The following is a 22,576-nucleotide window of genomic DNA, read 5'->3' as shown; positions in this document are numbered from 1 at the left end:
CGGAGCTCAAGAAAACAGGCTCATCTGTGATCGTATCATCATTGGGATACGAGAGGTGGCTTTGCGCGAACGGTTGCTTCGTGAACCGAGTCTTACCCTAGACAAAATCATTTCAACCTGTAAAGCAGCTGAAATCTAAAAAAAACACGTGAATGATATTCAGAAAACTGAAGATGGACTCTATCGTCAGCCATCTAGCTTCAGAGCAGCGCAACGAAGTTACCGACCATCCGGACCACAAAAAGACCAATCCAGCAACCGACAGCAAATTTCATGTTCGAGATGTGGTACTTACCATCAACCCCGAAACTGCCCAGCTTACGGAAAGCACTGCCTTTCGTGTGGAAATTATGGACATTTTTTCCGAATGTGCAACCAGACACAGCAGAAAGCCCTCGGATATCGACGTGTTTCTGCAATAAAAGAAAATTCCAACTCATCCATGAACAATGACCGCAATGAAACGATCCATTTGGGAGGCATAACAATTCGGCCTCTTCCATCAACCAAAGCAACCAAGTTTGCGCAAACTGGGACAGAGCTGGAGAGGCGGTCAAAGAAAAAAAAAGGCATGCTGGCATCTCGCCCCGAAGAGGGACAAAGCGTGATTTCAGAGTTGGTGTTGGCAACGGCAGAAATGCAGCGAATGTCTTTGGAGCACGACAGAAATATCGAAGCGAGCTTTGGCCATGAGCAGGCCCTTCAACGCGAGTGCAAGGCAGCTTCGGCTCTCCTGGGGAAGATGCAAGCGCAGCAAGCAGAATTTTCTCATGCCAAGTATCAGGAGTCTGAAGCATTGAAAGCCCAGTTAGTTTCTCTAAGTGAGGATTTGTCAAAGCAGCTGGAGCTTGTAGATGCCAAGGTGGAGGAAGCGAACACCCTGAAGGAGAAGTTTGAAGCATCTCAGCTTGAGCTCGAAAGGTTTTCTGCCGAGTACTGCATCTTGCAGGATGTCCTTCTTCAAGACTGCGGCGAGGACTTGCCGCTAGTTCAGAATGATTCCGAACAACGAGACCCAGGCGAAAATTTTCAACTGGGACCAGTTGGTCCCAGTTGCAACTGGTTTATGGAACAATTCCCAGTTGCAACTGGTCCCAGTTGGAGTCGTCCAACTGGGACCAGTTGGAGTTGGTACCAACTTTAGCAACAATGAAACACGGCACAAAATGGAAGGTTGACAAGACTTTATTGTCAAAAACTTGGAGAATGAAACTAAATAGGTTCGGTGACGTACACGCTCCGGGTTTAGCCACTTGCTTGCGACTGTTGAATCGCTTTTTCAGAGAAGATGAAGAAAGATCGGCCGCTGGCGTCTGTTAGTGAAGACGTCCTCAGCTTCTCTTCCCATCGAGTGAAGAATGGTGCTCACCCGTGATCCTGCGTTGCGCAGGTGAAGTCCTGATAAGATGCAGTAGCGCGGTAGCGCTCCCACCTTGCAATCTCTGTCACAACAGTCGAACATTTTCGAGGTAGACCTCCCGCCATTTTCGCCATTGTGCTCTCCGCGGCGTGTTCTCTTCCGTCCGGTCTTTCCTGGGTGCCCTCCGATCGCTGAACTGCATCGTTCCATCCTCGAAGTTCACCGCCGCCACCATGGTGTGTGTACAGTTAGGTCCGAAGAAGCGCAGCTGTAGTTTTGACATTTTCATGTTTTCATAACGACGCCAACTTGGGCGATGGCGACCCTTCCCTGCCTTCCCTACCGCGTCCGTCCGACTCCGGCGTCAGCATAGGCAGCGCCATCTGTCGACAGCGCGTACCACTAATCCGCACCCGCATGCCACGGCGACCGGCTAGCTCTGATTAGTCAAAAGATAAATTTATTTATTAAAAGAAAAAAAAAATACTGTAGGTATTTAAATAAATGTTTTAATATATTTTAATAATGCACTAAATGTTCATTTAGGTGAACAATTAAAAAGTTATTTAGTTAATTAAAATTTTTATATTATTTTTATAAATATATAAATGTACCCCAGTAATTAAAAATTACCTATTTGTATAAATCTAAAAATGTTAGTGTTTTTAGTTTTCTTCATTAGCAAAAGTCAATACACCCTCAACTTGTCCAAATTGTTGCCCAGTGTTAACTGGGTACGGGAAAGGCATTTGAAGTCCGACTGGGAATCGCTCCAACCAGTTACTTTCCTAACTGGTCCCCGTGCACCCCATTCCCAACTGGGAGTCAAACCAGTTGACTCCCAACTGGAAATGGTTCAAACCAGTTGACTCCCAACTGGGAATGGTTCAAACCAGTTGACCCCTCAGCTGGCCCCAGTTGGACTCCTATTGGTCCCAGTTGATTCCCAGTTGGGACCAGTTAGTCCCAGTTGCTTCCCAGTTGGGACCAGTTAGTCCCAATTGAAACCAGTTGAGGTGCCAACTGGTCCCAGTTAGAAATTTTCGCCTGGGGAGTTCAGTGCCTTTCAGTACCTCAAGAAGCTGCTAGACATCGCAAAACGCAAGAGAGAGGCCCTGGAAAACCAGCTTGCTAAAAAAGAGGAGCAGTTCAATCTACTCCAGCAAAACTATCAGTACTTAAAGGACCGGTACCAGTGGCCGTTACAAGATCTCGGTGCATTCGTCCGGAGCATCATCGAAGCATTTGTCCGGAGCATCATCGAGCACACCAACCAGTCGTCAGAAGCTGCAGTGTCTCTTGAAGCAAGTCAGCTGGAAGATTTGAACCGTATGCTGGCAGTGCTTCCTTGACAGTTAGGAACGAGCTCCTCGCTCAAGAAAGTCAGCAGTGGAAATCATTTTGTGAAGATGCGAGTGAAAAAATTAGATGCCTGTCTAATGAAAGTCACCTCCGGCAGCAGAGACACGAAAAGGTGGCGGAGACTTTGAGAGAGAGAGAGAATGCTGTTAAGTGTAACAATTCGTCGCAAGCGGAAGCAGACGTAAGCTCCTTTACCGAGAAGGCAGAAACAGAGTGCGAGGGGTTAGACGAGAAAGTCAGCAGCCTCCTAAAACGCAACGGAAAGCTAGAAAGCGAAGCCGACATTTTGTGGTCAGAACTTTCCTGCCTGGAGGAGCAAGCTGAGATGCTCATCAGCGACAACAAACATTTTCAACAGCTAGCTGAGAACTTAAAACAGGCACGACAATGCCTCGAGGAGGAGTTGAAGACTCAGCGCGAGCAGCACGTCAAGGCCACCAAGGAGATGGAGAAAGAGCACTGCACTGCGCTGGACGAAGCGGCCAAGTGTGAGGCAGCACTATCAGCACTGAAGACAGACCACTCCCAGCTGTTGGACAAGTATAACCACATTTTATACAGACACAGGAACCTGCAGGAAGAGTTTCACGCGGCAGCCCAAGTGAAACGCAGTTGGGAGGACAGGTGCGCTCAGCTCACAAAAACAGTGGGCAACAGCCAGACGAGATATCGCAGTCTTCGCGGAGCAGCAGGGCGCCGTGGGACAAAAGACCATGCAGGAGCTGCAAGAGCTGTGGCAAGCAAATCAGCAGTTGCAAGAACGCTTTCACCTGCTCAAAGACAAGCATCTCAAGGCTGAAGAACGGTTGGTACAGGCGCCAAACCAAAAAGTGGAGGCCTCGATGGAACATGTCACCGAGGGCACTGGGGGTACAGCGAGAACTTTGGAGGCACCAGCAAGCCGAGTCGAAATACAGGAACTCTCCCGGCGGTGCGAGTCCCTTTTGAAACAGTCTCGTGCCGAGGAGAACAAGTGAAACCAGGACAAGCAGCAGCAGAAACACATCGAGGACTTACAGGCGCAACCGGTACCACACCAAAGAAGCACATGGAACAGCAGAAACGAATACAGCTGCTGAAAACTATTTCCCTACAGCTTCAAACGAAGCTGCTGAAGACAATGTCCTTACAGTTTCAAATGGCGAATCACTTGAACACATTTCCACGTCTACAAGGTCAACAGGATAACCAAAAAAACAAGAAGTCGACGCGTTGTGGTGAAGCCGCTATGATACAGAGACTGACAAGTGCCGCGATCGCACTGCGTTATCTTCAAAAAAAGAAAAGAGAAAAGAAGAAGGGGGGGCATGTTATGATGTCATGAGGCTTTCTGATCTTAGAAGAAGAGGACATCCAGTGAGCACGCTCGCAGGAGGTGGCACGCGCTGTTGCGTTTGGAACTGACGAGCATTCGCCATAGCTGCCGCTTTGATCCCGTATGTATTTATTAAACAGTTTGCTTAAACCGTCCTCCTCAGCTTAACTAGCAACATAACACTAACAAAGACCCATCCGGAACTCCAAATCTCGCACCACAGCGCATCATGGGAAGGGACTAGGTCGACCAGCGCGCCGCCTTTGGACATATCACAAGGCATGCGTAGTAAAATATAACTGCTAATAAGCGAAAATAATTTCGCCACAAAAATATCTAAGAGAGTGCGAGGATGTATACATTTATGCATACTTGAAGCTCGATAAAAGTGCAAAATACTTTAGCACCTTCAAGTGGCGAATAGCGACTCGCCGAGCGCGTCCAGCGGTCTGGAGTAGTTCTCTACGCAGCCTTTTTCGGGAGAGTACGATCTGTGGTCAGTCGCAACATTTCAATTTCGTTATCAACGTTCCCATGGGGGAGTGAAGGGGTTTCGCGGCTTCTTTGTTTCGATTGCTGGGTGGGCTCTCGCTGTGCTGCTTTCGTTCCTCTCGTCATGACCGACTCGCCCGAGAATACTGCGGCGATGACATCGTTGCAGTTAATTTCAGGATGTCTAATGAAACGCAGCAACATCGACGAAGATACCAGCTTAGCTCCTGCTCGAGTGACGACGAGGCAGCCGTTCTCGGCGGAGTGTTTGCCGAGTCGTTCGCCTTGCCAACGAAGAGGCCCAAGATATCGCGTTGCGTCGAAGACGTTGTTGCGCGCCTATTCAGATGAAGAGCTAGGTATGTCGTTTGTTCGTTGTGTGGTCTCTGTAATGTAACTGGAATAATTATAAGACAATACCCAAATACTCCGCAGATGGAAGTTGCCTTCGGAGATGACGATCGCTTTACGGCATACGTCAAATTTGGGTTTTTTTTACGTGCCAAACCAACGACGGGCATCTGGCACGCCCCAGCGGAGGACTGAGGATTAATTTCGACCACCTGGGGATCTTTTGACGTGCAACCGAAAGCTCGGTTACACGGTGCCTTCTCCGCAATAAGCCTCCGTCAGATTGCGGCAGATTCGAACCCGCCACATGGGGATCCGTAGGCCGGCGCTCACGCATCGGAGCCACCGAAGCGGCTATGGCATACGTGTCTGGTATTGCTCAATAGACCTACTGCTAAATTACCAATGCATCAAGGAGAATGCAGGGATTGGTGTTCACGCGCCGCACGTGCTGGCCTCAGCAGTAGTAGCTTTTCTAAAGCAAATGCCTAAAACAAATTGCATCTTGCACGCGCGTTCGTCGACGCTTTCTTGGTTATTTACTTCGAATCTGTATTACGGGGAAGGCCATGTGGGGCGTGGAACACCAATCTCTCCATTCACCTTGCTGCTTGGGTAATTTAGCATTAGGTGTATTGCATCCTACGGCTCGTACAAGTACTTTTAGTTGTCTTCATAGTGTCAGCGTTAATCAAATAGTAAACAATCAAAATTTTCTATAAAAGCATGAAGTTCGATCGGACTTATGCTTTAAGTAAGACAGCAGACTGTCTGAAAGAGGTGGCGCTGGGAGTGTTACGCTCGATTAGCTCCGCATCGCGTGGCTGTGTTCCAAATCTTACCCAAATGAACCCGAGTTACTCCGGCGGGTCGTGTCACGTGACAACACAGATTGAAGAACACTGGACGCGGGTAGGTTTCGGAACGCCAAGGTAGAAAACTCTTATCCTGGACCACCGTGTCCTGGAGTAAGATCGAGTAAATTTTGGAACACGGCCCGTGTCAACAATGCGTGTCATGGGGTGGATCACGTGACCGATCGCTCACGGAGGCCAAGCCGCTAGCGCGGAGCGCTCGGCATCTTGGGTAAAACCAGCTGAACAAAGGAAGGAAAGTGACAAGGAGAAAAGATTGGCGAACCGCCAGGTGAAGCCTGCCATCTGGCAGGCTTCACTCGGCATCTGCCAGGTGAAGGGTACATTTATGTAGCCGATGGAGCAACCCTGGATGCGGGTAGATTTTTGTAGGTTTTAGAACGCCTGGGGCAAGAAACCTTTACTCAGAAATAGGATCGAATAAGTTTTCGAACACGGCGTGTATAACCGGCGGCTTGGCCAGGCTCGGCTCACCGTTGGCTCGGCTGTAGCTCGGCCAGGCTCGGCTGGCTCAGCCAGGTCGGCTTTGTGGCTTTGTTGTTCGCCGTTGCTCACTGCTCGGAAATGCGAGCAGCTTCCTGGGTTCAGGTGAATTGTTCGCTTCATTTCTTTATGATGAGCTCCAAATGGACAAAGTGCCAGGTCGTGAGGCAGGAGTATGACGAGGTCCTTGCGGAACTGGGCATCTCGCCACAGACCACGGTGCCTCCGCCTCCAGTTGTAGCACCGAAGTCCCCGAGCAACAAGAGACCAAGAAGCGAAGCCTTCACAGACGACGTTTGCGCTGGTGGCAGCAGACAGGGGAGTTTTCCTGTCAGTGTCGATCGCGACGAAGACCCGCAGCCTACTCCGGGTGACGGCAAGAACACTTGCAGTTCAGTCGATGACGGCGACCTGCACATCTCGAACGATTACCCTCTGACTTCCGACACCTCTAGTGAATCTAGTGGAGAATCGGAGCAGTACGAGGAAGGACCCAGTTTCGTTGAAGCTTCGTCTGATGCGCCTCCGGTACACGAACTCTCAGCAAGCGAAGAGCTCGCTGTCATCGCCCTCAAGCACAACCTGACGCACGGAAGCATTAACGATGTTCTGGGATTCTGTCGGCGACGAGGCCTCGCTGACCTTCCGAAGGACGCGAGGACAGTGATGCGGACCGAGCGGAATGCTCATCTCGACCGCAGTCGTTCGTTTGTGCATTTTGGCCTTCCGGAGGGCATCCGGCAGGTCTTGAAGCCCGGACCTGTTCCTAGTGAGCTGAAGCTGCAACTCAACATTTATGGCCTTCCGTTGTACAGGAGCAGCCAGGTTGATTTATGGCCGACACTGTGCCGAGTGACGAACGTCAAGTCATCGCCGCCGTTCATGGTTAGCGTGTACTGAGGTGCTAGAAAGCCACCTAGCCTGCAAGATTATCTGGACCCATTCCTGGAGGAAATTGCCAAGCTCACCTGCAATGGTATGGTATTCAGGGGTGTTCACTTAGATGTGAGCCTCACAGCGGTGGTCTGTGATGCTCCTGCAAGGAGCTACGTGAAAGCTATAATAGGACACACCGGCTACCATGCCTGTGAACGTTGCAGCCAAAAAGGCCGACGCACCAACGGCAGACAGATATTCCCAGATCTGCATGCACCACAACGTACGGATGCCTCATTTCGGTCCCAGGAGGATCAGCACCATCATAATGGTGTGTCCCCATTCATCTCGCTCGACGTCGACATGGTGACCTTTATTCCTACCGAATACATGTATCTTGTATGCCTCGGAGTTATGCGGCGACTGCTACGAAATTGGGTTTAGCCAGTGCGGTACAACCGAAAACCTGGGGTCTTTAACGTGCGCCACGCAGTAGCGATGCACGACAGCACGCCGGTACGATGCTCTTCCAGATCGAAACGGGCAGGGGCGGGGTGGGTTCTGCAGCGCGAGCTTTCGCTCCCAGTGCTCCAAGCTGGTGTGCGCTAGACCATGCACTCGGCCACCAACTCCCCCCCCCCCCCCCCCCTGTGCGTCTAATTTATATACAGGTATAAGTATTTGAAGATCGACAATAAACGTCGATCGTCTTGAGGTAATGTAACGCAATAACATTATATAAATTATAAACTTGTTGAAGGACTGAACGACTTAATTTTTCAATTCTTGGATTGTAATGTGGCGGTAGCCTATTGTACTTACTGTTGATGAAGAGCAATATGAGGTGACGAGGTAATGATTAAATGATGAGGCTCTATAAGGACGACGACATTAGTGGGTGTTAAACCACAACGTACAGTGCCAGACTTGTTTCAAGTTTCGTGTACCCAAAGGCTTTCTTCACCCGCAACAGTAAATGGTAGAATCAATAAGGATGTTGCTTTACAACTGTACGTGGAACAGGAAAACTGCACTGTGCAGAAGTGCGGTTTATTCGTTAATATGAGGGACGGATTTCTAGCAGCATTCCCTGATTGACTACTTGGAACAAATGGCCTCGTTGGCGTAAAGTGTCCCCGTTTCAAAAGATTCTTGAAGCATACTTAAACCGCAAAGGAGTGTGAGGCGAAAAATAAGAAAAAGGAGTCTGGTGTGAAAGGTCCAGATTACCACCATAGCTTCTACTATCAAATACAAGGGCAGTTACACAATACACAAAGAAAGTTTTGTGATTTAGTTATATTTACACTTAAGGGCATTGATATCCAACCTATTCAGAGAGATGACACCTCCTGGTCAACCAACATAGAGCCTTTTCTACTCAAGTTTTACATGGAAGGCCAGACTTCCGCTGAAATTCCTCACGTAGACGAGTTGTCCGACCGAATAAACTGCCATTACTCCCGATGTGGGTATCTCTCGATCTTTGTTCGTAAGCCATAGTATCATGAGATCGAGGGGTGTGGCTATTCTTCCGCCGAATATTGCTTCGGCGGGTTTTTTTCGGTGTAAGATGAGACCGTCGCGTGCTGCCGGAACAAGAACCTGGCGATTCTTCACTGAACTGCTTCTTCCGAAAGCTTCAAGAGGGATTTTTTTCGTTTCGCACACCATCTACTCTGCTTGCCCATTAGTTGCGGGATGGTATGGTGCACTAATGTGATGCCTGATGCCGTTTTTTTTTTTTTTCTTAAAAAAAATTATTTATTTTATTTGAAACAAGATTTCGCGCGTTATCAGAGAAAAGTATTTTCGGTAGGGCAAAAGTAGGCAAAATAGACCGTAGAACGTCAATGACGTGTTTAGACGTCGTGGCAGACATCGTGTAAACTTTCAGCCACTTAGAGTACGCATCGCCCATGACTCCGCAGATGTGGATACGTTTCGCCACCCACCGACTGAATAGTGGATCGTTTTCAGTTACTCTTCATGATGGCGTTGGACTCAAGGAAGACTTCGAGTCTTTCCACAAAGTTAGCCCAGGTGCCAGGACTTTTGTCGAAAGCGGTAAGTGTTCGAAACGTCGTCAACGTCGGCAGCCACGTGTTGTGCTTGACACTGGACACTTACCATTCGTAGAGAAGAAACTTGCTTGTTCGTCTGCCATGAGTCGTCCGATATCAGGTCATCACCACAACACCATCTCCCGACAAAACTGGTCTTCATTGTCCGCATGTCCATGGTTAGCAATCACGTCAACTTATAAATTCCTAAACGCTCATAACTTGCCGTCGATAAACGACGTTCATTCATAGCGTCTTCATTGCAAATAAACGTCTTCCTATTTCTTCTGATGGTTTTCATCATATTCCTCCTAAGCTGGGGGGCTAAGCTCGCCTCCGGCGGGAATCTCTCCGATGCCACATCACGAGGGAGGGGAGGAGCTTCTTTTGACTCCGCCCCGGCGAGTTTCCCACTCCCCCTCTTACATTTCCGATCCCCCGGCGGCGGCGAGTTCCCCAGCGTAGCTCCGATTTTTCCCTACGCTCCTCAGTGAAGGGTTTTTATTTTATTTAAATCGGGGGATCGGTGGCCGGCTGGGCTAGCGCACACCAGCTCGGAGCACGTCGAGCGAAAGGTCCGTTGCGGAACCCAGGATCCTGAGTTCAATCCCTACCCCTGCCCTTTTCGATGTTGATGAGCATCGTACCGGCGTGCAGTCGTGTATCACTACTACGTGGTGCACGTTAGAGACCCCAGGCTAGCGGTTGTACGGCACTGGCTAAATTCCTCGGAGAATCGCCTCCGTTGAGGCAGACGACGTTTTCGGCAGTATCAACATACATACAGCCCAATTTTCTTTATTTAAATCGTAAATGACAAATAAGAATAGGTAACAGCAGGGATGCTAATTATACACACATTGCTTGGACATGGCCTAGTTGTCTAGACATTGTGATGGTTTGCTGCGCCACGTAGATGCAAGAAAAACGCTCTTGACAAAGATTGAAACTAAAGCAGAGAATAGACGAAAAACAACATACAGGAATGGCGCAGACAAACAACTATGTAATTTCTTTCTCGTCTTTCTCCCTCCACACCGCCACACAGACACATCGTGTTTTTTTTTTTTGTTTTTTTTTTTGTTTTTCAAGGTAGGGTGCACGTGGAGCGAAAGCTCGCGCTGCAGAACCCAGGATCGTGGATTCATCCCCACCACTGCCCGTGTCGATCTGGATGAGCATCGTACCGGCATGCGGTCGTGTATCACTACTGCGTGCTGCACGTTAAAAAACCCTAGGCTAGCAGTCATACTGCACTGGCTAAATTGCTTATCTACAGTAGGTAACAATGTCGCAATGTTCTGGCATGTTCCCCTGCTGTATAAACAACTAACGACCAATTTTTTTTTTTGTCAAAATACGGTGTGGAAGGAGAAAGATGAGAAAGAAATCACACAGTTGTTAGTCTGCGCCAATCATGTACATTGCTTTTCTTCTATCATCTGTTTTAGTTTCAATTTTATCAAGGGCGTTTATCTTGAATCTACGCAGCGCAGCAACCCATCAAAATAATTGTAAAAGCCTGTAGGTAATGATAAATTGCGTTCCTGGTTGCAGATTGCCGTAAAAACACATTTGTTTCTAGGTTTCACTTTGTAGATTTTGTATGTAGGATTCACGACGGGGACAACAGTCCATTCACGGCTCCATCGCCTCAAGCCCGGTTCGCAAAGCAGTTTATCGCACAGCCACCTTACCACGTCTTTCGAGAGGCGATAGTGTTGTTGAAAATCAACGTCGTCCATGTCAAACACATTGGCGTGGTTTAAATACCTACGCCGACGGCAAAACACGAACGAAAACGCTGCCTTTTTGGACGCTTCTCCCTGATCTCGCGCCCAACTCGCCCAAACTCGCCTAGGTCGGAGCCGGCAAGCTTTTCCCATCCGCGGCGGCTTCTGCCACGTCACAATGACGTCACCGCATCTCGCCGCGAGTTCCGAATATGCTACTCTCCGACTGCCTAAAACCCTCCGTTTTACGTCACGATCTAGGGAGTGTCGGCGCGTGTCGTCATGCACGGCGCCGACCAATCGCGGCGGTCGGCGAGTTTGGCGGAGAACTCGCCTCGATCTCGCCGCGCCGAGCTTAGCCCCCCTGTACTGACAACATTGTGTGCCGGTACTTCCGAAAATGTTGCAACGGCGTTTGTTTTCTGGGAACTATAATGTAACTACCTTGACAACATCTTCCGGACCCCGTGAAACATAATATTTCGTGACCTTTTTTTAGTCGCCATTAAAATGGTAAGGTAAGTACCGTAAATCGTGAAGCAGTTTACTTGACGTCCGCCTCCACTGGTGTCTTGGAAGATTGAGTCTACTGAGCGTGCATTCCTGCAGAGGAAATTTTCATTGATAAAATATTGACACGTCAATCAACCTTTGATTCCTTCTTGGTAAGATTTATTGCGAAAGCCCGTTACAACCGCCGACCGCATCTCCCTATATCAGAGAACAATTTATACCCAGCCTGACATTCTCGCGTACATCCGTTTGATGGGCCACGCTACTTGAGCTGAGCACAGCTGGCACAGCTGGCAGCGGCGCGAGCAAGGCCACGTGATGGTGCTCGAGCCATCCCACTGCGAACCAATGTTTCGGCCACCCTCGGGTGCGTGTCGCCATCTATTGGTTGAACTAACGCCTTGTTCAAAATGGCTGCCATGGGACCGCAGTCTTAAGTCAGCGTTCCTTTACTCACTCCGACGTTCCGAGTTTCATACTCCGAGCACAGCAACTAAACGGCGCATGGCGTACAGGAGCGCGACACACAAAAACTATCGACGAGCCGCACGAGCACCTTCCGACCGCATGGTTATGACGAACCCGGCATCTCGTGGATACGGGTGGCAGTGGCCAAAATTATTTCGGAGATAAATTAATTAAGGCCCGTGTAGGCCCGTGTGGAGTGGCAGGATGCAAAGTAAATAAAACGGCGACGTTGTGAAGTTTCTACGAACGTTTTAATAGGCAAGATGCATGAGCATGATATGTTTCGGCTTTCCAATCGGAGTATCTTTTTTGATTCGCTGGGTCAATTCGTTGGCTGGACGAAGCATCCTAAAAAAGGCAGCGGTCCGACTGTCTTCTCATCTCAAATACGTTTCTGTCGCTGTGCTGTCGGCACGCTACCGTTCGATAGATGAATTCGTTTTCAGGCGACATGCATGAACAAACCTTTTCCGCAGCGCTAACATGCTTCGGCTTTCCAATCGGTGTATCTTTATTTTGTATCAGAATTAACTGCTGGGCTAGTTGGTAATGCATTATAGAGGACAAGAGCGCAAAATACACGTGACAAGTAGAACTCGAGAGCGCTTTGTCCTATTCTTCTACATGTCCGTGTCGTTTGCGCTCATGTCCTCTATAATATCTTTATTCGCTGGGCTAAGCATTGGGGAAGCGACCCGAATGTTTCCTCATCTCGACAACTTTTCTGTCGCTGTGGTATCGGCACGCTACTGTTCGATAGATGAATTCGTTTTCAGGTGAGATGCAGGGGGATCGGTGGCCGAGTGGTCTAGCGTACACCAGCTGGGAGCGCGTGGAGCGAAAGCTCGCGCTGCAGAACATCCTGGGCTCAATCCCCGCCCCTGCCCGTTTCGATCTGGATGAGCATCGTACGGCGTGCGGTCGTGTATCACTACTGCGTGGTGCACGTTAAAAACCCCAGGTTAGCGGCTGTACCGCACTGGTTAAATTGCTCATCTACAGCTGAGACACCAGACGCCCACTGAGGCAGACTAACTTCCGGCTGTATAAACACACACACAACAATTTGCTTTAGGTGAGATACACGAACAAACCTTTTCCAGAACGCTATAATTGCTGTCTAATTGGCTTTCAAATGAGATTGTTTTTACCTGCTGGATTAGGTACTAATCAACGGAAAAGGAGCAGCGGTCCGGCTACGCCTTTCGTCTCGACGGTCTCAACAAAAGCGCAGCCATCTTGTTTGTTTACATGATGTCACGGAGCGCAAAGAAGTCTCTCGCGCTCCGAGAAATACTCGGTGCACGAATAGCGCTCTCGAGTGTACTTTCCGGCGGCACTCCTGTGCGTTTAGTGAAAGGAGCGCCAAACTGTCGCGCTCCGGAGCACGGACTTAGCGCGACCAATATGTTGTAAAGCCACTGGCTAAGACAGGCCAGCCAAAGCCAATTGATTGCCAAGGTTGGTAAGCCACTGGCTAAGACAGGCCAATGTTCACCAGCATAAGGCGATCGATTACCAATGTTGGTAACCCCTTGGCTAAGACAGGCCAATGTTGGCCAGCCTAAGCCAATCGACTACCAATGTTGCTCACCCATTGGCTAAGACATGCCAATGTTGGCCAGCCTAAGCCAATCGATTACCAACGTTGGTAATCTATTGGCTAAGACAGGCCAATGTTGGCCAGCTTAAGCCAATGGACTACCAACGTTGGTAAGCCATTGGCTAAGACAGGCCGATGTTGGCCAGCCTAAGCCAATCGATTACCAACGTTGGTAACCCATCGGCTAATTCAGGCCAATGTTGACCAGCTTAAGCCAGTAAATCCCCAACATTGGCACTACAATGGCTGTAATGGCCCAACATTGGTCCACCGTTGGCCAATGTTGGCCCGACGTTGTGTGCTGCCTGGGTGATTTAATTGTCCTCCTGAAATTTCCCGCATCTTATAATTCAACACCTTGGGAAATGGAAATTTAGATCATTAGTTTAATTAACTTAAATTTAATACTTATAATTTAAATAGCAGCTTTATGTATTATGTAGACAATGCAGCGTTGAAAAGCAGTACACTGGTGCTGAACATTACAATCAAGCTATTGCTTGATAGCGATGTTCTGCACCAGAGTACGCTTTTTTCAAAGTTTTGGTGGGCAATCTTTACTTTTAATTGTTGCGCAAGTATTTCAAAGAATTTTTCAATAAAACAATATTTAACGAGTTTCGCTGCAACGGCAGAGTACTAATCTTGGGTCATACTTTGTCACCGGTGTCTCAAAAATGTACTATTGTTATACTTTTTTTCTAAAACGTTTTTCCAAAAAAAAAAAATTAACAACGTAGGTACCGGGTGTGATAACACAGACGAATTATGACTTTCGCATTGCATTAGAAAACTAAAAGACTGATTGTGGTAATAAAGTGTAACAGCTTGAAGACTTCACGTTCCCAGATTGAAAAAAGATTAAAAGAAAACGTGTTGAGAGTTTTAGCAGATCATTCAGTCCCGCTACTCTATACGCAATCCGCTATGATGTCCGCTATATGTACATACAGTAGCGGAGCCGCGTCTTCATGTTTTAGTAGAACGTTTGCAACCTAATGCAGAATATAGCGTAACGAGATCTAACGCACCTCCTTTAGCGACTCTTTCGGACACTAAAGCTAACATAAAAGGAAGGTTTTAGCCGTAATTGTTAGTAATCTGCTATTCACTTCACCATCTAAATATAATATTAATAATTATTGAGTAAACTTATGTTCAGCTTTGCTTCTTCTGCAAGTACGTCTAGTTGGTTTCCGACGAGGAGGCTCGAAATCCAGGTTGCTGGTGCCGGGTAAGCTGCGTCGTGTACTGCCGCGCTCGTTTCGCGACTCGAGAGGAGCCGCGCGATGATGGACTAAAAGTATAATCGCAGGATGCATCTTGTTCGCGAACCTTGTGTCGAAAACGAGGTTTCGGCAAAAAGTATCTTTGTGTTGTTAATGTAGAGACCGGGACCAGACAGAGTCAGCTGGGCCGGACGGGCAAAGACCCGCGGCAGTCTTTATTCACGAAATATATACAAACGTAACAGTGAGGCGGCGCCCTCTATGATAGTATGTTAGAATCGTGTTAGTCGTGTTAAGAGCGACACCTGACGGTAAAAAACAACACTTCATCCCCCCTTCCAAAAGGATGCCCTTCTCTCAACTAAACCAACAACAATCACAAGTCCAGTCTCACAGGCGGAATAACCCGTCGCCCTGATCTTGTGTAGCGATGCTCCTGCTGCCTGAAGTTCCCTGATGTCGAACTTCCGTTCACCCATGGGTTTGCACTCGTCGCTGCCGATCGTCGCTGTTGCGGCTCAGCCGGCGTCTCTGAAGGCGGGGCTGGAAGACCAGCAAAAGCCTCCTCGGGAATCGGAGGATCAGCAACCGGCTCCCCAGGAACTGCAGAACCAGCCACAGGCTCCCCAGGAACTGGAGCCCCAGGAGCGTGAGCACCGTAAGGCACCAGGTGTCGCCGGTTTCGCTGTAGCATGCCCCGTTGAGTTTCCACGACGTAGGAACGTGGACGCTGCGCACCGTTGAGCACCCGAGCAGAGCACTGAGCATCGGTTACCCAGACCTCCTCTCCCGGCGAGAGGTCTCGAAGCACCTGCACCCCATGGTGACGGTTGAAGTCCACTGCCTGCTGCCGCCTCGCCGCACTGTCCCTCTCTTGGAAGGCACCCAGGGCCGGCACCTCAGGACGCAGCTTCTCCTTGGCCCTCGGCATCCGAGAACGCAGATGCCGCCCTATCAGCAGTTGCGCCGGTCTGAAACCTGAAACGCCTGGGGTGTCCCGGTATGACAACAGTGCCAAAAAGACATCGTCGCTCTCGCGAAAAAGGTTCTTAATGGTTCTCACAGCGCGCTCCACCTCCCCGTTCGATTGGGGGTAGCCGGGGCTACTAGTGATATGCTGGAAACCATAGTCTCTTGCGAAACTCGCGAAGTCATGTGAAGAAAAATGTGGCCCGTTGTCGCTTCTTAGTACTTCCGGTATACCGAAGCGAGCCATGGAACTCTTGACCGCTGCAATCACAGCCTGGCTTGATGTACTTCTTAGTGTTACAACTTCTGGGTAACGAGAGTGGTAGTCCACAAGTAGAAGAAAATCCCGCCCGTCCAGATGAAACAAATCCGCTCCCACCTGTTTCCATGGCAGGTCCACCGGAGGCGTTGGCAGCAGGTGTTCCGCTCATTGCGTCCTGTTAGATGCACAGCGTTCGCACGTTTGCACCATGGCCTCGATCTGCTGTCCAACATGTGGCAACCAAACCGAGTCTCAGGCCCGCGCCTTACACCTATTCACCCCCTGATGTCCTTCATGGATCAACTGTAAAACTTCGGGCTGTAGAGCTGCTGGGATCACTAGACGGCCACCCTTGAGAAGCAGACCATCGCAGACGCTCAGCTCCCCACGGAAATTCCAGTACTTCATGACATGGCTGGGAAGCTTGTTCCTCTGAGGCCACCCGTGGTTGCAGGAATTCTCCAGCGTTACGCACTCGCCGTCTGATGCTTGATGCCGACGGGCATCTTCGGGGCTGACTGGAGAACCTTCCTGGATGGAATGGATGACGTTCTGCACGTAAAGCTCCACGGAGCTCGCTTCTACGGCTGATGTCAATGGGGCCCTGGACAGAGTGTCGGCCGTAGCCAACAGCTTTCCGGGAACATAAAAGATCCTGTACTGGTACCTTATGAGCTTGATCCTCAGGCGCTGGATCCTTGGAGGCAAAACGTTCACGTCCATTTCTCCCAGTAGGGCTGTCAAAAGCTGGTGGTCTGTCTCTACGGTGAATCGCAGACCTCTGACGTACTCGTCGAAGCGTTGTACGGCCCAAACGACTGCCAGGGCCTCTTTTTCGGTTTGACTATACCTCTGCTCGGTTGGCGTGAGTGCACGGGATGCGAAAGCCACGGCTCGGCGTTCACCCGTTGGCTGGTCCTGCAGCAAAACTGCCCCAAGTCCAAACGAGCTGGAATCCGCAGATATGATGGTTGGGTGTACTGGGTGGTAGTTGGCCATGCAGACGTTTGAAGAAATCATGTCTTTCAGTCTCTGGAATGCCGCTTGCTGGCTTGGACCCCAGAGCCAAACACTCCGCTTGTTCAGTAGCTCGCGGATTGGTGCTGTAACGTCGGAGAGATGTGGCAGAAACCTCCATACATGGTTGACCATGCCTAAGATCCGGCGCACGCCCCCGACGTCGACCGGCGGTTCCGTACGCTGCACGGCTGCCACCTTCTGCGGATCTGGTGCAATTCCGTTTCCACTCACGATCACGGCAAGGAAACCGACGCTTGTGACGCCAAACTTGCATTTGGCCTTGTTCAAAGTCAGCGCTGCCTTCGCCAGACGATCCAAGACTTCCGCCAGTCGGCGATCGTGTTCCGCGCTATTCCGGCCGAAGACGAGGACATCGTCTATCATGTTGACGACGCCGTCTTGACCCTCGAGGATGTAACTCATTTGGCGCTGGAAAAACTCTGGCGCCGACGTAATCCCGAAGGGCAACCGGCGGAAACAGCAGCGCCCGAACGGGGTTATAAACGTCGTAAGTTCCTGGCAGTCTTCGGCCAACTTCACTTGATGGAAACTGGATGTAGCGTCCAGCTTCGAAAAAACTCGAGCTTCACCAAGAAGTCCCAAGACCTGAGGCCCTAAACTCGTCGAACACAAAGTTGGAGCCCGAAGTTCGCGTTGCGCTCCGATTGGACGCCGGCGAAAAAAGCGCCAAGTCATCGTCGGGATGGCCCAATCGGTGCGCTCCATGAACCTCGGCCCCAACTTTGCGTTTGACAAGTTTAGCTCCCCAGGTCTACCGTCGGAAGGATATGGCGCTCTCGAAGCACCACCTTGTTCAACCTCGTGAGGTCGACGCAGATGCGGTAGGCGCCGGACGGCTTGGGCACGACGACCATTCCCGCGCACCACGGCGTAGGATTCGACACCCGCCGGATGACGCCCTGGGCTTCCATTTTGTCCAACTCCGTCTTCACAACGTCGCGCAAGGGGATAGGAACTCTTCTTGGAACGTGAAGCGAGAAAGGAATCGCATCGGGCTGAAGGCGAATGATGTACTCTTCTTTGCGCTCATCCAACCCTTGGAACAACCCCGTCGGCGAAGTATCGTTCCTTCCGAGCTGGATGGCAGCCACCGGCTCGACGAACATGACCACGCCGAGCGCCTGGATACCCGGAAATCCCAGGAGCGGAACAACCTGGGACCGGACCACATAAAGCTTCTGCCTGGTCGTCTTGTTCTTCCATTCAAGCGTGGCGACGAACGCCCCAAGAACATCCAAAGGCTGGCCCGCTGGACCGGTCAGCCGTCCGTCCGGCGGCTCGAGCCGCGCCGGAATCCCAGAAAATGTGCTGGGGATGACCGTGACTTCGGCCCCGCTGTCGACCTTGAAACTCAGTGGCATCCCGTCGACTTTCACCTCGACGAACTTCGCCCGAGTGCTGCCGTCCGAACTGACGGCACCCAGCTCAACCGACGCGAGCCTCTTGCTGTGCCTCTCGAGCTTTGTTCCGGAGCGACATACCGCTGCGAAGTGGCCCTTCTTGTGGCATTTGCTGCAGAGTGCTCGGCTTGCAGGACACTCGGAACGTGGATGAAAGTGACGTCCGCAGAACCCGCACGGCGAAGAACCCGCATTCTCTACGGCGACGTTGCGCGCTGTTTTAGGTGGGCGGTTCCCCGTGACTCTCGCCGCGTCGATGCTTATCGCCTTCGCTTCGGCAGATGCCGCCGAGGCTCCGGTAGAATCGCGAATCCTCCGCTCCCTCTCGGCATCTTCAGCCTGACGTACTTGAATCAGGGCCTCTTCGAGTGTCAGTCTCGGATTGCGACAAAGCCTGTCTGACAACTGACATCTCGAAGGCCGACCACGAAGCGGTCCCGTATGAAACGCTCCTCCACTTCGAGGGAAGGATAGTTGCATTTTCTTACGAAGTTTCCCAGAACCGTGAAAAAAGAGTCGGCCGACTCACCGGCTTGTTGGACGCGCCGATGAAAGCGTGCACTCTCGTACAGTTCGTTGGCGGGATGGATAAAATAGCCGTCGAACTTTTCGGCGATGGGGTTGAATTCGCTGAAGTCCGCCTCTTCCACTTGTAGCGAGCTCAGGATGTCGCGTGCCCTGGGTAACATGCAGTACAGCAGTGTCCGCACACGAACTTCGTCACTGGCGGCGTAGAGGCCTGATGCTTAGCAGTAGTCTTCAAATTGCTGCCGCCACTGTTGCCATCCTCCGGGGTTACCGTAGTCAAACTGCGGCGGCGGGCGTAGGCTTGGCACACCCATTGTTACGGGTCCCGCCCCGGACCCCGCCGGCTTGCCTGTAGCCATGGTCTCCGAACTTCGCCGCGGCCGCTGCCGTAGGAGGCAGCCTAGCGAACCACTTCTGACACCATGTAGAGACCGGGACCAGACAGAGTCAGCTGGGCCGGATGGGCGAAGACCCGCGGCAGTCTTTATTCACGAAATATATACAAACGTAACAGTGAGGCGGCGCCCTCTATGATAGTATGTTAGAATCGTGTTAGTCGTGTTAAGAGCGACACCTGACGGTAACAAACAACACTGCAGTTAAGGCTACCCAAAAAGTTGCGCGCCTTTGAAAAGGTTGCGCGCGATATTCTTCTGGACCGATATTTTGCTGAAACCCCGCCGAGGCCTGTCAATCACCGGAATAGAATAGTTTAAAATAGTTTATTCCAAGTTTCTTTCAAAATACATTTTCCAGAACCGTCTCACTTAAAGGGCCCATGAAACGATTTTTGGGTTGGGATAAATCATTTTAGATTGGAATTTTACTAATAGCACATCGTTCAGTGGACCAAAAGAAAAAAGGTAGAAAGTCAAAAGGCTGACTTTCAGTGCGAAAATTTGAAAACAGAGCGGACTATTTCGTACCTCCTCCCCTTCGCAACCTCTCTGCCTTTTCACTGTGATACATCCGCGGTCCCAAAAGCGCGATATCGGGTCCAAACTGACGTCACACGCAACCGGACCTCACTTATTCCCTTCACCCCTAAGCTGACATTGTGGTGGAAGCTACCCGCTTGCCGGACCAATCAGCCGCCCCCTTTCCATCACCTGACTTCATTCTCTGCAGCCACATTTGCCACGCTCACGTGGCAAGTGTGGCTGGCCCAACGAGCACGTTGCTTCAACAGCACTGTCAGCTTCGGAATGAACGGGGTGGGGAAAGCAACTTTTGTCTGAATTTTGAGCGACGGGCTAATCTTCTAGGGGGAGAATGGATGTGTCCGGGATTACACAAACGAGAGTGCGAGCAAGAGGGGACTTCCCCTTTTCGTCTTTTTTAACTGTTTGGTGGAATGCGCGATTTATGAGTTGAGGAGGAAAGCGAAACAGGAAAAAGTTGGAAAAGCGTTTCATGACCCCTTTAAGCACATCCGTGCTTATCATAGAGATCATATACTAAATCTAGAGGAAAAGGTCCGCCATTTTCCCATACATTCTGGCTGCCGCAAGCGGCGGACCATGCAAGCAGACACTCTGGGTCCCAAACACGGTTACATCATCAGAGCAGTTTCGTGAACTTCAACAATCCACGAACTTACCGGTGGAAAGATACTCGCGTTCTTTTCGAAGGTTCCTTTTTGCATAGCGCGCAGATGTACGGCCTCGCGTTAATGCTAAACTAAACCATATACCCGGCTTCGCTGGAGGGGCGCGGCTGGGCGCGGTTGAGGAATACGAAACTGCGCAACCACCAGATTTCCGAGATTTCGACAGAAGGGAAGTTAATGCAGCGTAATGACTTTATTGCTTTTTATAAGCGTTAGAATAGCTCAGAATTTAGTTTACAACGTTAAATTATCACTGTTTATATTGCTGAGAGTTTTCACTCTCCGTGTTTACCATGGCAACGTTGCTTTCTTTCTCTCGTGTTCTGTCGCTCTCTTTTGCGATCGTTCACTCGGGACCCAGGATGTCGGCGCACGGGATTTGCCACTCCTCCTCACCCACCTTTACCCCCCTGGTGCTTATGTGTGAGAACGGGCAGTCCAATTCTACACTCTTAACGGCGTGCCCTCTATGGCTACCTATAGACGAATGAAACTTCTATTTTGGAAGTTACAGGCGTCGTTCTTAAAGGTTTCATACATTTTCTGTTGCATTAAAGGTTAAAACGGCGATTCTTTTTTTTTTTTTTTGTCTAGAACCATATTTAGTAGTTACACTGCGACCCTTGTGTGGTAACCTCTAAAATGTAACGTTGGACAAGAACGGGTAACCTGTACACGATTGACACGATTGTTTATTTTTCTTTCCTCTGAGAAAGGGAACTTGGAAAGGAGGAGAGGGAGTGAGCTAGGGGACGACACGAGCGAGAGAGGAGTCATAACAAGAACCCAACCCTTTTAGTTCAACGAATTCCGAAGCTATAGCGACGTAACCTCTAGTGACCAGACACCTTGGCGCCTTCACTGCCTTCACCGCCGACGCTTCGGTTTTAAAGGAATCGCCGCTGTGACGGCGCGCGGCTGTCGTGCATTATTTCGTTTCAGAACTCGTTGCTGCTGTTTCATCTGGATTACTCTAAGACCCCAAATCTTCACAAGGTATGCTTGACGCTTGGCTGGTGAGAATGATGTTATACTAGACGCAGAAATGAATCTGAATCACAGCTTCATGCTCCGCGTTTATTCTGGTCGCCATGGCGGTTTTGACGAAGAGAGACGTATTTGGGATCGTAAGAGGACGGTGCAAAGAAGAAGGCTGCGAGTGTGAAGGCTACCTTGTATACTTCGTTTCACCTTATGTTGTACCGCAGTGAAGGCTAGAAGCGCGAGCTCATAGCGTTGGCAGCTGCTCTTAAGTCACGAGAGCTGGTGCCGCCGAGACGTGCCCCAGAGCAAGGAGCTCGCGCTTGAAGCCTTTTCTGCGGTACATCATAAGGTGAAACAGAGTATAGAATCCGCCTCCCTTACTACCAATGCCTCGCAGTTAAAATGCGGGTATCGTCAGCAGCACACACCTTCAACGTAGGGGCACCTGACACTTTTGGTAAGTAGAGGGTTTCCTTCCAAACGCGATTGGCAAGGCTATATTTGAAGAGTGTGTCGATTGCGGTTCCCAACCGCAAGAACATACGCGCATATGTCACAGATTTAGCCTTTTGCTTGACTAGAGCGCGAAACCTTCTGTTGGCGGTTGGTTCTGTTTGGTATGCTTCCTTCGATTGTGTAAGCTCTTATTTACCAGGGGTTCATATCATATGAGCGAATGACGTTTTAGCGAATGACACTTTAGCGAATGGGAATCATTTGAGCGAATAGATGTTTTCGCGAATGACGGTTAGCGAAGAAGTTATTTGTAGATGGCGGCAAACTGTAGGGACGTTTCGTCGCGCGTGTATCATTGGGACGCACGTTAACCCATGCGAAAAACCCATTTACGCCGCTTCGCAACAACACACATAAGGCTTCTTAAAAAATTGAGTTGTTGATGCAACCGCTTACTTCTGTTCGTAGACGGCGGCACGTTGTAGAGACGTTTCGTCCCGCGTGTATCACTGGGCGCGTATTATCTATTGACCACTCGTCCGCGCCGCTTCGTGGCGGCAGACAAGGCGGTACATAAGCTAATCCGAGCTGTCGATGATTTTAA

The 22,576-nt window shown here is 50.1% G+C and overlaps 1 protein-coding gene across 1 annotated transcript; it reads left to right on the top strand.

Moving 5' to 3' along the window:
- Positions 1 to 637: 637 nt before the first annotated feature.
- Positions 638 to 3,699, top strand: LOC120846316 (centrosomal protein of 83 kDa-like). Its single transcript, XM_040218045.1, has 4 exons — positions 638 to 988; positions 2,431 to 2,664; positions 2,820 to 3,210; positions 3,347 to 3,699. Exons 1-4 carry the CDS (start codon positions 638 to 640, stop codon positions 3,697 to 3,699), a joined length of 1,329 nt encoding a protein of 442 aa, XP_040073979.1.
- Positions 3,700 to 22,576: the final 18,877 nt, after the last annotated feature.

Source organism: Ixodes scapularis, unplaced genomic scaffold (assembly GCF_016920785.2).
Source record: "Ixodes scapularis isolate PalLabHiFi unplaced genomic scaffold, ASM1692078v2 PGA_scaffold2__306_contigs__length_199485367, whole genome shotgun sequence".
NCBI classification, from domain to species: Eukaryota; Metazoa; Arthropoda; class Arachnida; order Ixodida; family Ixodidae; genus Ixodes; species Ixodes scapularis.
Note: the sequence above shows the minus strand (reverse complement) of the source record. Positions and strands in the feature narration are given on the sequence as shown.

What these genes read in the sequence shown, in the direction of transcription:
- LOC120846316 (XM_040218045.1), top strand. Translation starts at nt 638, where the DNA reads ATGCAGCGAATGTCTTTGGAGCACGACAGAAATATCGAAGCGAGCTTT. An exon ending in AAGCTGCAGTGTCTCTTGAA is followed by an intron (nt 2,665 to 2,819) that starts GCAAGTCAGCTG and finishes CACCTCCGGCAG; the next exon opens with CAGAGACACGAAAAGGTGGC. An exon ending in GCTGGACGAAGCGGCCAAGT is followed by an intron (nt 3,211 to 3,346) that starts GTGAGGCAGCAC and finishes TTGGGAGGACAG; the next exon opens with GTGCGCTCAGCTCACAAAAA.